This window comes from Giraffa tippelskirchi, chromosome X (assembly GCF_054371585.1).
Source record: "Giraffa tippelskirchi isolate mGirTip1 chromosome X, T2T-mGirTip1v1.2.pri, whole genome shotgun sequence".
Taxonomy (NCBI): Eukaryota; Metazoa; Chordata; class Mammalia; order Artiodactyla; family Giraffidae; genus Giraffa; species Giraffa tippelskirchi.
In genome coordinates this window covers 4,814,731-4,827,706 of record NC_137289.1, presented here as the reverse complement: position 1 = coordinate 4,827,706, position 12,976 = coordinate 4,814,731, and the positions used below count along the sequence as shown (strand labels likewise).

Genomic DNA, 12,976 nt, shown 5'->3' with positions numbered 1-12,976 from the left:
ACTCCTGCAGCTCAATTCCAGAAAAATAAGCGACCCAATAAAAAAATGGGCCCAAGAACTAAACAGACATTTCTCCAAAGAAGATATACAAATGGCTAACAAACACATGAAAAGATGCTCAATATTACTCATTATCAGTGAAATGCAAATCAAAACCACAATGAGGTACCATCTCACTCCGGTCAGAATGGCTGCTATCAAAAAGTCTACAAACAATAAATGCTGTAGAGGGTATGGAGAAAAAGGAACCCTCTTTCACTGTTGGTGGGAATGCAAACTAGTACAGCCACTATGGAGAACAGTGTGGAGATTCCTCAAAAAACTGGAAATAGAACTGCCATAAGACCCAGCAATCCCACTGCTGGGCATACACACCAAGGAAACCAGAATTGAAAGAGACATGTGTACCCCAATGTTCATCGCAGCACTGTTTACAATAGCCAGGACATGGAAGCAACCTAGATGTCCATCAGCATATGAATGGATAAGGAAGCTGTGGTACATATACACAATGGAATATTACTCAGCCATTAAAAAGAATGCATTTGAATCAGTTCTAATGAGATGGATGAAACTGGAGCCTATTATACAGAGTGAAGTAAGCCAGAAAGAAAAACACCAATACAGTATACTAACGCATATATATGGAATTTAGAAAGATGGTAACGATGACCCTTTATGCGAGACAGCAAAAGAGACACAGGTGTAAAGAACAGACTGTTGGACTCGGGGAGAAGGTGAGGGTGGGATGATTTGAGAGAATAGCATTGAAACGTGTATTATCATATGTGAAATAGATCGCCAGTCCAGGTTCAATGCATGAGACAGGGTGCTCAGGGCTGGTGCACTGGGATGACCCTGAGGGATGGGATGGGGAGGGAGGTGGGAGGGAGGGTCACGATGGGGAACACATGTACGCCCATGGATGATTCATGTGAATGTATGGCAAAAACCACCACAATATTGTCAAGTAATTACCCTCCAATTAAAATTAAAAAAATTAAAAATGCCGTGTTGGTTTCCACCATACATCAACATAAGTATACATATATCCCCTCCGTCTTGAACCTCCCTCCCACCTCCTACCACATCCCACCTCTCTAGGTTGTCACAGAGCCCTGGTTTGAGTTCCCTGAATCATTCAGCAAATCCCCACTGGCTACCTAATTTACATTTGGTAATGTATATGTTTCGATGCTGCTCTCTCCAGTTGTCCCTCCCTCTCCTTTCTCCACTGTGCCCACAAGTCTGTTCTCTATGTCTGCATCTCCATTGCTGCCCTGCAAATAAGTTCATCGAAACTGTTGTTTTGAAAGTGGTTCCAGGCCCTACAAGTTCTCCTGCTTGGTAGTCTGTAAGACCTTGGCCTCTTCCATGTTTTTTTTTTTTTTAATTGAATAGCTGCAATAGGTGTTGATAAAATATCTACCACATGTCCCAAGTTAAAATTGACAGAGCATCCCTTTGTGTCGGGGCTGCTGGGTCTTCCACTTCATTCACCACCTCTCTCTTCAGCCAGGCCTGGTCTCCTGGCTTGTGGGGCCTACTTTCTTGGGCTGTTTGTGATGATTGCCTGTGGGCTCATTCCTTGGGCCTTTATCTGTGGTAAGACTCCAGGGCCAGGATTGAAGGCAGTTTGACATTTTTTTCTGCCAGGTGTTTGGGGGGCACTCCCAGCCTGGGGCACTCGCAGATTAAATTATCTGCAGGATGTTTTTGGGACCATGCAAGTTGTGTGAGTTTTGGCAGCCCTGTGCTGCAGGCTCCCTTGCTCAGCACAGATCACCTAGACAGGTAAGTTCCCTCTGAGTCTCTGAGGCACTTGTTTCCTGTTTATCTGTTTCCTGTTCTAACTCCCTAATGGATACAGTGTTATTGAAGGAAGTTTCCAGTTTGACACCCATCTTGGCCAGCCCAGGGCATTACATCTTATCTCCTGGAGCCTGAGAGGCCTCGGAAACCAGTCCTGCCCACTCTTCTTGTTCTCTGTGTTCCATTCACAGTTTGGCTTGGGCTTCTGAGAGTTTCTTCTTCCCTTGTAGGCTCACGAGTGCATTTTTAAAAAGGGTTTCTGTTTTATCCAGCAATTTTAGATGTTGTCAGCAGAAATATCAATTAGAGCATCTAGATCATCACGCTGCCAAATACCTCTCCTTTGGCTTCAGAGGTCTCAATCTCCTGGCCCTCCTTTTCTAGTTCCTCGGCTTGCTTCTGACGTCTAAATATGGGTTTTCTAGAAAAGTCCATCCTTGCTCTGTGCTATCCCTGTTTTTTTTTTGTTCTCGTGTTGACCAGCATTGCCTTCATGGCTTTGTGTTTCCCATTAGCTGCTCCATGACTTCAGCTGATGCCTAAATCTTTGTTTAAAATGAATCTCTCATTTTCCCCTCAATCTTCCTTTGAGCTCCCAGTTTCTCTCTTGCTGTCATTTCCTTCTCCCCGTCTTTCTCCTCCTCCTCCAAAATCAAGGTCAGTGGGAGATTTCCCTTTTCTGTAACATTTGCTAAATCCAAGCGTTCTTCGTCCCCAGCCCGACTTAATTCAGGTTTCCATCTCTTCTCTTCTGAGCTGTGGGGATGGTGCTTTTGCTAATTTTTGTACTTCTGTTTCTGATGCAGCCCACTCTACACGTGCTGTCTGTCAGGTTGCTGCCCCTGGGAGGCAGCTCAGACTGTCTCACACCTTTACCTCTGAAACTTCAGCCACTCGTCCCTCCCTGTCAGTGTAAATGCAAACCTCTGTTCTGTCCACCATGCAGCCACATCTCTCCATGGTCTCCTGTTTTTCTACCCACCTGCGGCTGGCTGCCAGACCGAGATGTTTGCTGATGGCCTCATGTTTTCTTCCATTTGTGACTTTTTTGCGGTCCTCATGGTTACTGTGTCCAAAGTCGTTTTACCCTTCCAGGTGATCTTTCATGCCACTAGCACCCCTCCAGGCCTGTCTGTCCAGAAGTAACCCTGGCATTCCCTGGCATCCCATGGCACTTTATCTGTACCTTTCAGTGCACTTAACCTGCTCCTCTTTATGTGAGCAGTAGCTGCGCCCTCCTCATCTCTCTCCTTCAGAGGATTTCTAACTCTTTAAAGACAGTAGGGGTGTCTTACTCATTTTTTTATCTACTTAATACCTTGTTCATAAGAGATAGTGTCTGCTAAGTAAATGTTTCTTAAATGTATCTACTAATGTCAGTGGAATGAATGAACAGGAGCTAGCAGCCACCAAGTGACCTATAAGAATATTCTGCTGTTTAGAAAGGGCTTTGATTCAGCAAGCATATACTTTGAATTTTTGTAAAAAAAAAAAAAAAATGACTAATGTATGCATGGTTGAAAAGTAAGGAAAGATTAAAGGACTGAATGTTTGTATCCCCCCAAATTTTCTGTTGAAGCTCTAACCCTCAATGCAATAGGAGGTGATTAGCTTTAGATGGTCATGGGGGTGGTGTCCCATGATGGGATTATTGCCCTTTTAAAAAGAGGCCAGACTTCACATCTCCACCTTGTGCAGTACAGCAAGAAGGCCATCCTCTGTAAACCAGGAGGTGGATCTCAACAGAATCAGACCATGCTGGCTCCTTGACCTCAGACTTCTCAGCCTCCAGAACTGTGAGAGATAGTTTGTTCTTCTAAGCCAGGAAGTCTGTGGTATCTTCTTATAGTAGAGTGAACTGACTACAGCAGTAAAAATAGTAAAAATATCTCCCTCCCAGCACCCTGTAGCCATTGCATTCCCCAACATTCTCAGCATATTGGTATCCACCCCATGATAATAACCTATGCAAGCAGTTCATTATTTATATTCCTTCCTCCTTTGACCCTAATGGAGCATGCTACATATGCACCTCCGTAGCTTGCTTTCTAAATTTACCAATACACACTGCCTACCAAGTGGGCTTCTTCACTCTGTTAATATTCTTTTTACCATCTCATACTTTATTTAATCCTCTGTTGATGGATATTGACATCATTTCTAGTCGTTTGCCCCTTGGTATGTGATAATGAGTCCTTAAAATGGGACAGTGGAGAGGGACAGTAGAGAATGGATTTGAGAAAGATCGAGAAGATCAGATCAGTAGAATTTGTTGATGAGGGGAGATGGGATGATAGGGATGACTCCAACCTGGATAAACAGGTTGCTGGTGGGGCCAGTGGTCAAGATGGGCAACATAGGAACAGAATGAAGAAGAGAAGACAAGTTTATTTTGGTTGTGCTGAGTCACAGGTTCTAGGGGACAACCAGGTGTGGGTATGTGGGAGGCCAGTGGGTGCGTAGACCTGAAGCTTTGGCCTGGGGAGAGGTTTATTTGGTAGACCTGGATTTGATCATTGGCATTTTCATTGACGTGGCCAAAATTATCAGGAGAGAGAATTACAGTGAAAAGTGGTGTCACATATGAACCCTGAGAAATGTCAGCCTTAAATGATTATGATTTTGACAAATAGTAACGAATGTTCTTTTTCTAAAATGATTTGAAATGACATTTCAAGTGCACTTTTGTAGTCCTTTCCTGAATAAGTGAATATGTACATTTATAAATGAAGGTAAGGGTGACTCAAGAATATTAAAGCCATTTTCTCCAGGGAAAAGGATAGTGGTAGAACTAGGAGAACTTTATGCAAACAGAAGTAGCAATGGTAATTCATGCACAGGTTGCTTTTTGACCTATGAGACTTTGTTCAGACTTTTGGATGAAATTACTTTTGATGCAGTTGTACAAATTCTTACTATGTCAAATCATAGTAAAAGGCTGAAAGCTGTATCAAGCATGAAGCCGTTGCTTAGAATTATAAACTTTGCCAAGTTTCAGCACCTCCTATCGTTCTTCCTTAAAATTTTAGACTTTTCCTCCTAACTTGAATGAAAGCATTATTGTTCTTATATGAAGCGGTCTTGTTTCTTGAGGTAATTTTACATTGCTGCACCCTTCAGTGGTAGATGGAAAATTTGAAAAAGGCTAATGTCTTCAGTTTTGAAATCAAATTAGGAAAAAACACCTCAGATTCTTGTTCAAACATTGCCAAGTTCTATCCTGAAAGAGTTAGTGACTGGTTCCCTGAATTTTTAAAGCTAGGTCTCAGAGATGCACTGAATCATGTCCACTGATAACCATGCTTTGTGTGGTGACAGCATCATTTGAAAGCACTATTATATCTACAGAGCTTATCGATTTACTTCCTTGAATACTATGAAAATTGTTTTCTTCTGTAACTGTCTCCCTCTTGAGTGGTATTTAATTTTTATAAATCTGACACTCAAACATCCAGTTCTGAGAGACAGCATGACAAGGCTTTGGCTATCTGTGAGGGCCCTTCGTGAGATCTAGGAATCCTCTCAGTGACACAGTTCTCCCTTCTCAAAGAAGGAAGCTCATGAATCACTCAGTATTTATAGAATCTACTCAATAGCAATAAATCCAATCTAGATGTTTAAAGCAAGTCGGTGCATCTTTATGTAAGTGCCATTTTAAAATGATGGCTAATTAAGTGAAAGCTAAAATCTGCTGTCATTTCAGATTTTTGCTCCCACAAGATACAACGGTGATAAACGGAGCTAAATTAAAAAGACAAGTTACATTCTCTTTGTCAGAGTTGTCTTCCCTAGTGTGAAATTGGAGATTTTCATCTCAACTTTGTCCTTTAACATTTTTCAAATGTTACATTGTGCTATTTTTAATCCTGGAAAAATGCACGTGATTTCTTTTTTTTTTTTTTTTTTAAAGTCTCCATGCCTGATATTTCTTGACTAGTAGGAATCTGAATTGGTGAAATGCCCAAATATTCATACAGAGCCGAATAAAGGAAGACATGCTTACTTGAAGCCAGGGGTGAGCACTTGAGAGTATCTGTTTTCTGATGTCAGTTGCCAAACTTTGATACTGGGCTCTGGTTATGCAAGATGCTCACATGTGGAAGGCTGGGTAAAGGGCACATGGGCTTTCCCTATAGCTTTCTCTGCAACTTCTTGTCAATCTATAATTATTTCAAAAATCACTGAAAAAAAGAAAAAAGTCAAGCAGCCCCTCAAATAGGTTGAGCACACAGCCCCCAGGAAGATTCTTAGTGTTCTGGGGTATCCATGGCCCTTCAAGATCAGGGCATCACCACCCTCCCCACTGTGGGTCTTGATTCAGTGGGTTGAGCTGGGGCCCAGGCAGTGCCTGGCACATTGGGGAAACCCCAACCCCATCTCTGAAACCCTCACCCACTCCCTGAGCTGGGATTGAATCCTTCTTGGGAAGCAAGATGGGTGCGGGGACAGGGTCACAGAGGGCACATCATCACCACGCCTTGAACCTGACTCCCTGCACACTCCCACGAGGGACAGTCTAGAAGCAGTTCCCTCCATGGGACTCGTGTTTCCCCGTGTCCCCACCCAACTCAGGGCTGTAGATAGGAATCACTGTGGAAAATGGCAACCTGTGAATCAAATCTCAAAGACTCAAAGCCTTAAAAACTACATGTCTGTAAGGGAAAATAAATGACAGGTAAAATCCTCAAGAAACGTAAGCTGCTAACTTTAGGTTTTAGCATTTTCACGCAGGAGCTATAATTAGCCTTGTAACAAGTAATCACTTGTAGGGAATTCTGTACTTTTTAATAATGAGGTAAAGATGAATGGGTGATGTTGTCCTTGCTTTAATGCTTAGTAGTCTTAATTTTTTTGTAATAATCCACCTTTATGTTACTCTATTGAGAACTTGTATTTTTAAACTCTTGCTTTGTTCTCTTATCTTAATCTTTAAGGGGGGAAAAGGTGGAAATTAAAATATCTGGGAAGTAATTCCTGTACATTCAACTTTAGAAAATGTCAGCATTGCTTCTTTTTTTTTTTTTTTCAAGGAAGTGGAACTGTTTTTCTTTTTTTTATTTTAAATTAGTTTGTTTATCTATTTTTTAACTTTACAATATTGTGTTTGTTTTGCCATGCATTGACATGAATCCACCATGGGTGTACATGTGTTCCCCTTCCAGAACCTCCCTCCCACCTCCCTCCCCATCCCATCCCTCCGGGTCATCCCGGTGCACCAGCCCCGAGCACCCTGTATCATGCATCGAACCTGGACTGGAGATTCATTTCACATATGATAATTTACATGCTTCCATGCCATTCTCCCATATCATCCCACCCTCGCCCTCTCCCATAGAGTCCATAATACTGTTCTATTTATCTATGTCTCTTTTGATGTCTCGCATACAGGGTTATCTTGACCGATTGACTAAATACCATATATATGTGTTACTATACTGTATTGGTGTTTTTCTTTCTGGCTTACTTCACTCTGTATAAAGGGCTCCAGTTTCATCCACCTCATAAGAACTGATTCAAATGTATTCTTTTTAATGGCTGAGTAATATTCCATTGTGTATATATACCACAGCTTCCTTATCCATTTGTCTGCTGATGGGCATCTAGGCTGCTTCCATGTCCTGGCTATTATAAACAGTGCTGCGATGAACATTGGGGTACACGTGTCTCTCTCAGTTCTGGTTTCCTCAGTGTGTATGCCCAGCAGTGGGATTGCTGGGTCTTATGGCAGTTCTATTTCCAGTTTTTTGAGGAATCTCCACACTGTTCTCCATAGTGGCTGTACTAGTTTGCATTCCCACCAACACTGGCCACAGTCATCAAGACAGTATGGTACTGGCACAAGGACAGAAATATAGATCAATGGAACAAAATAGAAAGCCCAGAGATAAATCCACGACTTATGAACACCTTATCTTTGACAAATGAGGCAAGAATATACAATGGAGAAAAGACAATCTCTTTAACAAGTAGTGCTGGGAAAACTGGTCAACCACTTGTAAAAGAATGAAACTAGAACACTTTCTAACACCATACACAAAAATAAACTCCAAATGGATTAAAGACCTAAACATAAGACCAGAAACTATAAAACTCCTAGAGGAAAACATAGGCAAAACACTCTCCGACATAAACCACAGCAGGATCCTCTATGACCCACCTCCCAGAATATTGGAAATAAAAGCAAAAATAAACAAATGTGACCTAATTAAAATTAAAGGCTTCTGCACAACAAAGGAAACTATAAGCAAGGTGAAAAGACAGCCTTCAGAATGGGAGAAAATAATAGCAAATGAAGCAATGGACAAACAATTAATCACAAAAATATACAAGCAACTCCTGCAGCTCAATTCCAGAAAAATAAACAACCCAATCAAAAAGTGGGCCAAAGAACTAAACAGACACTTCTCCAAAGAAGACATACAGATGGCTAGCATTGCTTCTTATAGAAGGCTTACTTCAAAGAGTTAGTGACAGCTCAGTGTTCACATCATATCTTCCTATTTAAACTAACAAGTAATACTTTAAAAAAGTATTTTCTTGTAATTGTAAGGTAATTTATTTGGATAGTTAACATTATTGGCTTGAACATCTGTTCTTTTCCACCTTACGCTCCAGTTCTGTGTTAGATGCGTTGCTTTGTATTTCATGGCAAGAAATATCTGGCTGTTAGTTGATTCATAAACTTGCCTGAGATGTTTGAGGTCCAAGTGTGGCTCTTAGCATCAAGTGTCATCACAGAGTTCCCATAGGCACATTTCCCGGGTCAAGGATGCCAGTCATGGACTCGTCCTATATATCTGGACATCACTCAGAGTGTGACATGTTATTCTAGAACTATTTCATGAGAAAGGCCACCTGATAGGTTGTGCTACCTTGAGGACACTGTATCATTCCCATATTAATGACAATTCTCTTATATGACTTATAAAAGAAGCTATGGAAATAGTTTTAGTTTGGGCTATAGAATGTTATATTCTGATGATAACAATTTTGTATACTTAATTTACACTTATCGGTAATTTTAATATAAGATGCAAGAGGATATTTGAAGCAAAGAAAGAGTTGCTTTATTTTTAGTGGTTAAGAAATAGTAAGTTACATTGAAAATGCTGCTGGTAAGTCAGAGGACACTCTTGGCATTAATACACATGATTTTTCTGGAGAGAAAGCTTTATCTGGCCTTTTTGAGTGAGCAATTTTATTCTTCTTGAATGGCCACCGTATTTGCTTAAGCTTCATGGGAAAGATGCAAATAACTAAAAACCAGAAAAAAAAAAACAAAACCTGAACAAAAACCATGTTGAAATCAGGAACTTATTTCAAGAAAGCAGATTCTAGGTTTTCTTCTAAAGCGAGTGACAGTACAGCCTCATGTCATCTGCACACATCCCACCGGCACGAGGTTCAGCAGTCTTGAGTATTTACCCAGGCCAGGTCCTGACAGGTGCAGTATCTGGTGCTCAGATGATGTCACCAAAAGGATGCTTGGGCATGTTCTGTAGATGCCGTGTATGGATAAAGACATGTGCTATGCATTTTAGTGCTCGTCTCACCAAAGGTCCCTCTGTCTTCGAGTTAAACTTCAGTTAACAGACATCACTTGTTTTCCCCAAGGGTACTGAATAATCAGGTATTGCTGTGGATTCACTATCAGCCTAAAGCCTCGATGAATCGCATAGCTAGATCAGTGTCATTGCTAATAGACAGCACTGGAGCCTAGTGCAGAGTTGAGACTTGCTGAGGGGGCCACATGCTTTGGAAAGTTCAAGAAGATCTTCCAGAGATCATGATGTGATCCGCTTTCACCTTAAACCTCTTGCCACTTAAATACAGAAAACCAGTGCTGCTAAGTGATGATTTTCCAGAAATTCTCTGTAACGTTGGAGTCAGGGGCACCTGAGGCCTTAGGCTGATGGATGGAAGGAAGAGACTTAGAGGAAAAGTGCCTCCAGAGAAAGTGCTTGTGCAGGGGCTGTATAAAGCTCTCCATCTTCATTTGATCAAGAAATATGTATTCCACCTATGTGGGCCAGATACTGTTCAGTTACTGGGGATTGAGGAAGGGAAGAAAGCAAGTGTCTGCCTTCACGGAGCCCATGGTCTAGAGGACGGTAGGGGTCCAACAGTAACAAACAAGTAAATACATGTCAAATGGTCACAAGTGATGGAAATAAAATGGGAAGGAGGATGAGGGGTGCTGTTGAGGGGGGATGTGTTGTTTTTCTGTAGAGTGTTAGAGAAAGGCTCATTGATTAAGGTTACATTTGAGCAGAGATGTGAAAGAACTAAGGGAGGACACCATGAGGGCAAGGATTCCAGACCACTGGAACAGTAGGTGCAAAGGCCCTGAGATTGGTGTGTTCTTAGTGCTCTTGGGGAGCAGCACTGAAAGCCAGCATGGCTAGAGCAGACTGAAGAAGCAGAAGAGCAGAGACATCGTGGGACATGTGGCCAGATGGCGAGGGCCACGGGGGCCATTGCAAGTACGTCCATTTTTACCCAAAGTGAAATGAAAAGCTCCCACAGAAGGATTTGGGGGCAGGGGAAGGATTTGAGCTGACTTAGGTTGTGCCACTACTACTCTGACTTTAGGTATAAAGGTGAAAGCAGAGGACTAGTTAGGAGGTGTTATTATAATAATCCAAGTGGAAATGGAAGAGCCTTAAACCAGGGTGCTAGCAGTGAAGTGATAAGGATAAGCCAAGGTGCAAAAGATGGGGCTGGCATCTGCTGAAATGGGGAGACTGGGAGGAGCAGGATCAGGTGGGAGTTATGAATGTCCCATTCCTCTAGCTGCGGTGTGGTCGCTTGTGTGGCCAAGTCTGAAGATCATGGTGGGGCTGCAGAGTCATAGATATTTAGGAATCACCAGGGTATGGATGGTATTTGAAGCCATGAAATTCCTTAATGTCACCTTGAGAATGAGCATAGAGAAGAGATGAGAGGGCTGAGGTCTGTCGTTTCAGAGATCAGAGCATTGATTCAGAACTCACAGAGAAGTTAATTAAGAATTTTCCTAATGTCCTGTCTCTTTTTAAATAGATTAATGCATCACTGGTCCCTATTGAGACAGTGGCACTGTTTACTAATCATTGCTGGGTTTTCTTTTTCTTTCATTTTTTTTTTTTTTTTAAGTGTCTTTTACCTGATCGATTGCTAATACTGCTTAAAACTGATGGGCGTTTTGGGTCTGGAAGTCTGATTTTTGTGCAACAGCACTTTACAAAAAAAAAAAAAAAACACCAAAAGTCATGTTTATTGTAAAGTAATTAGCCTCCAATTAAAATAAATTAATTAATTTACAAAAAAAAACTAAAAAAAAGAAAAAGTCATGTTTGTAGTCGTAGAAAACTGTGGTCTCAAAAGTAATGGTTAATCAAGATAGAGGGTAGCATAAGTCTAGTCTGAATTTGCCACTGTTATTTCTGGCTTAATGGGCAATTCATATTGATGTATGGCAAAAACCATCACAATATTGTAAAGTAATTATCCTCCAATTAAAATAAATATTTTTTTTTTAAAAACTAAGAAGAAAAATTATTAGGTTGTTATTTCATCATAGGCAAATCTGGTAAAAAATAAAATAAAAATCTAAGGTTGTGGTGTTAATAGAATATTAGTTCCTTTACACCGAACTTGACATTCTGTTTTGTTTTTTTTTTTTTTGCCTTTTCTAGCCGATATTTGCATTTTTGAATGAAGAAAAGTTTAGCGTGGATGGATGGACCGTTTATAATCCAGTTGAAGAATACAGAAGGCAGGTAAGTCAGTAGATATTGAGCCACGAGAGGAATCTCAGATGTGCCTGCTAAGGATATATGCCTTTGGTCATGCTCTTTGAGAATCAGTAACACCCTTGCTAAATACTTTTTTCCTAACAGTAGTATAACATGGCTTATTCTGTCTGTCTAGTACTGCGGAGCCTACAAGCTCTTACAGGACCATGTTCAAGCTGCGTTGAAGGTTGCTTGGCTAGGTTCGTTTTCTTCCTACTACATGAAGAACTCCCATTATATGTTGTCCATGAAATGAATCAAATACTCAGAGTCTAGAAAAGCCAAACTTCTGTATCTTACTACTCAGGAATTGATGTCATAATGTATTTATGTGTTTGGGAGCTTGACTATTATTGGCAGTTAGATTTCAGTCATATTTATTTTGGCTTAGACATTCAAATGAATTAGAACTGTAATGATGACTTTTCCAGGCAAGCTTTGATGAGAATTGCCTTTACTGCTCTCTTAGTAAACTTTACCCATGTGCATGTTTATTTGTAACAATAAAGTAGGAGGCTTTGAGTATTGTTGCTGTTCAGGGGTGAAGGTCTCCTGGCATTTTTAAGAAGATTCCCATGCCTCTTATAGAACAAGAGCTGCACTTTGACCTCTGCTATAACCAAATCATGGGACAGCTAGGGGTTTTGTGATGAGATTTTTCCTAAATCTCATTCTATAAAGCTTGTAAAATAATTGGGAATTTTGTCGAATTAGGTTTGAGAATCAAATCAAGCCCAGTGAGTGTAAAGTCAAATTGCAAAACACTAGATTTGAGAACCTTAAGCCACCATTTCCACTACCAGGCCTCTTGGCTGAGTTCTCTGTTTAGTCTTGATCAGAAATGCAGGTGTGGGAATTTATCTCTGGAGCACATATATGAGGTAGTATGCCCTGTTGCTAGCTTTAGACTGTTTCATTTTCAAAGGCTGTGTGTACCTCTTACATTAATAACCTGTCTTCTGGGTTATATATGGAGGCAGAAGAAGGACCATTGAAACATCTTGCATGTTTTGGAGACCTCTGTAGTGTTATGTATTAAACTGTTTGCACCTTAATTTTGGAGTATTATTGACAGTATTAAGACTTATTTTTTAGGTCAAAGCTTCTAGCTTGAAACAAAACTGGTCCTGTTTTTAAGCTTGCATGCATATATGTACTATTGAAGGTATTTTGTTCTAGACTGCCATTATATTCCATCTTTTTTTCTTATACCTTTCTGATGGGACTTGTAACTCTCTAATTGGACTCGACATCAGACTCATCTGCTTGGTTTGGACTCTATAGGGCCAGACCTAAAGACAAGGTACAATGCCTGTTCCCAAAACAAGCACCCACATGGCTCACTTTTGTGTGTGTACTTCTGTATTTGTGAGTGTGGGGAGGGAGTT

General features: G+C 40.8%; 1 protein-coding gene across 18 annotated transcripts in view; it reads left to right on the top strand.

Annotated features, from left to right (window-relative positions):
• Positions 1–12,976, top strand: part of MTM1 (myotubularin 1) — a 100,691-nt gene that overhangs the window by 62,104 nt on the left and 25,611 nt on the right. For 17 of the 18 annotated variants that reach the window (XM_081564627.1, XM_081564624.1, XM_081564629.1 and 14 more), the window contains one exon: positions 11,490–11,573. The exons of the other annotated variant lie outside the window; for it this stretch is intronic. In XM_081564627.1, coding sequence (XP_081420753.1) covers positions 11,490–11,573 — 84 coding nt within the window. The remainder of the gene's footprint in view (positions 1–11,489; positions 11,574–12,976) is intronic. 18 annotated transcript variants of the gene reach the window in all.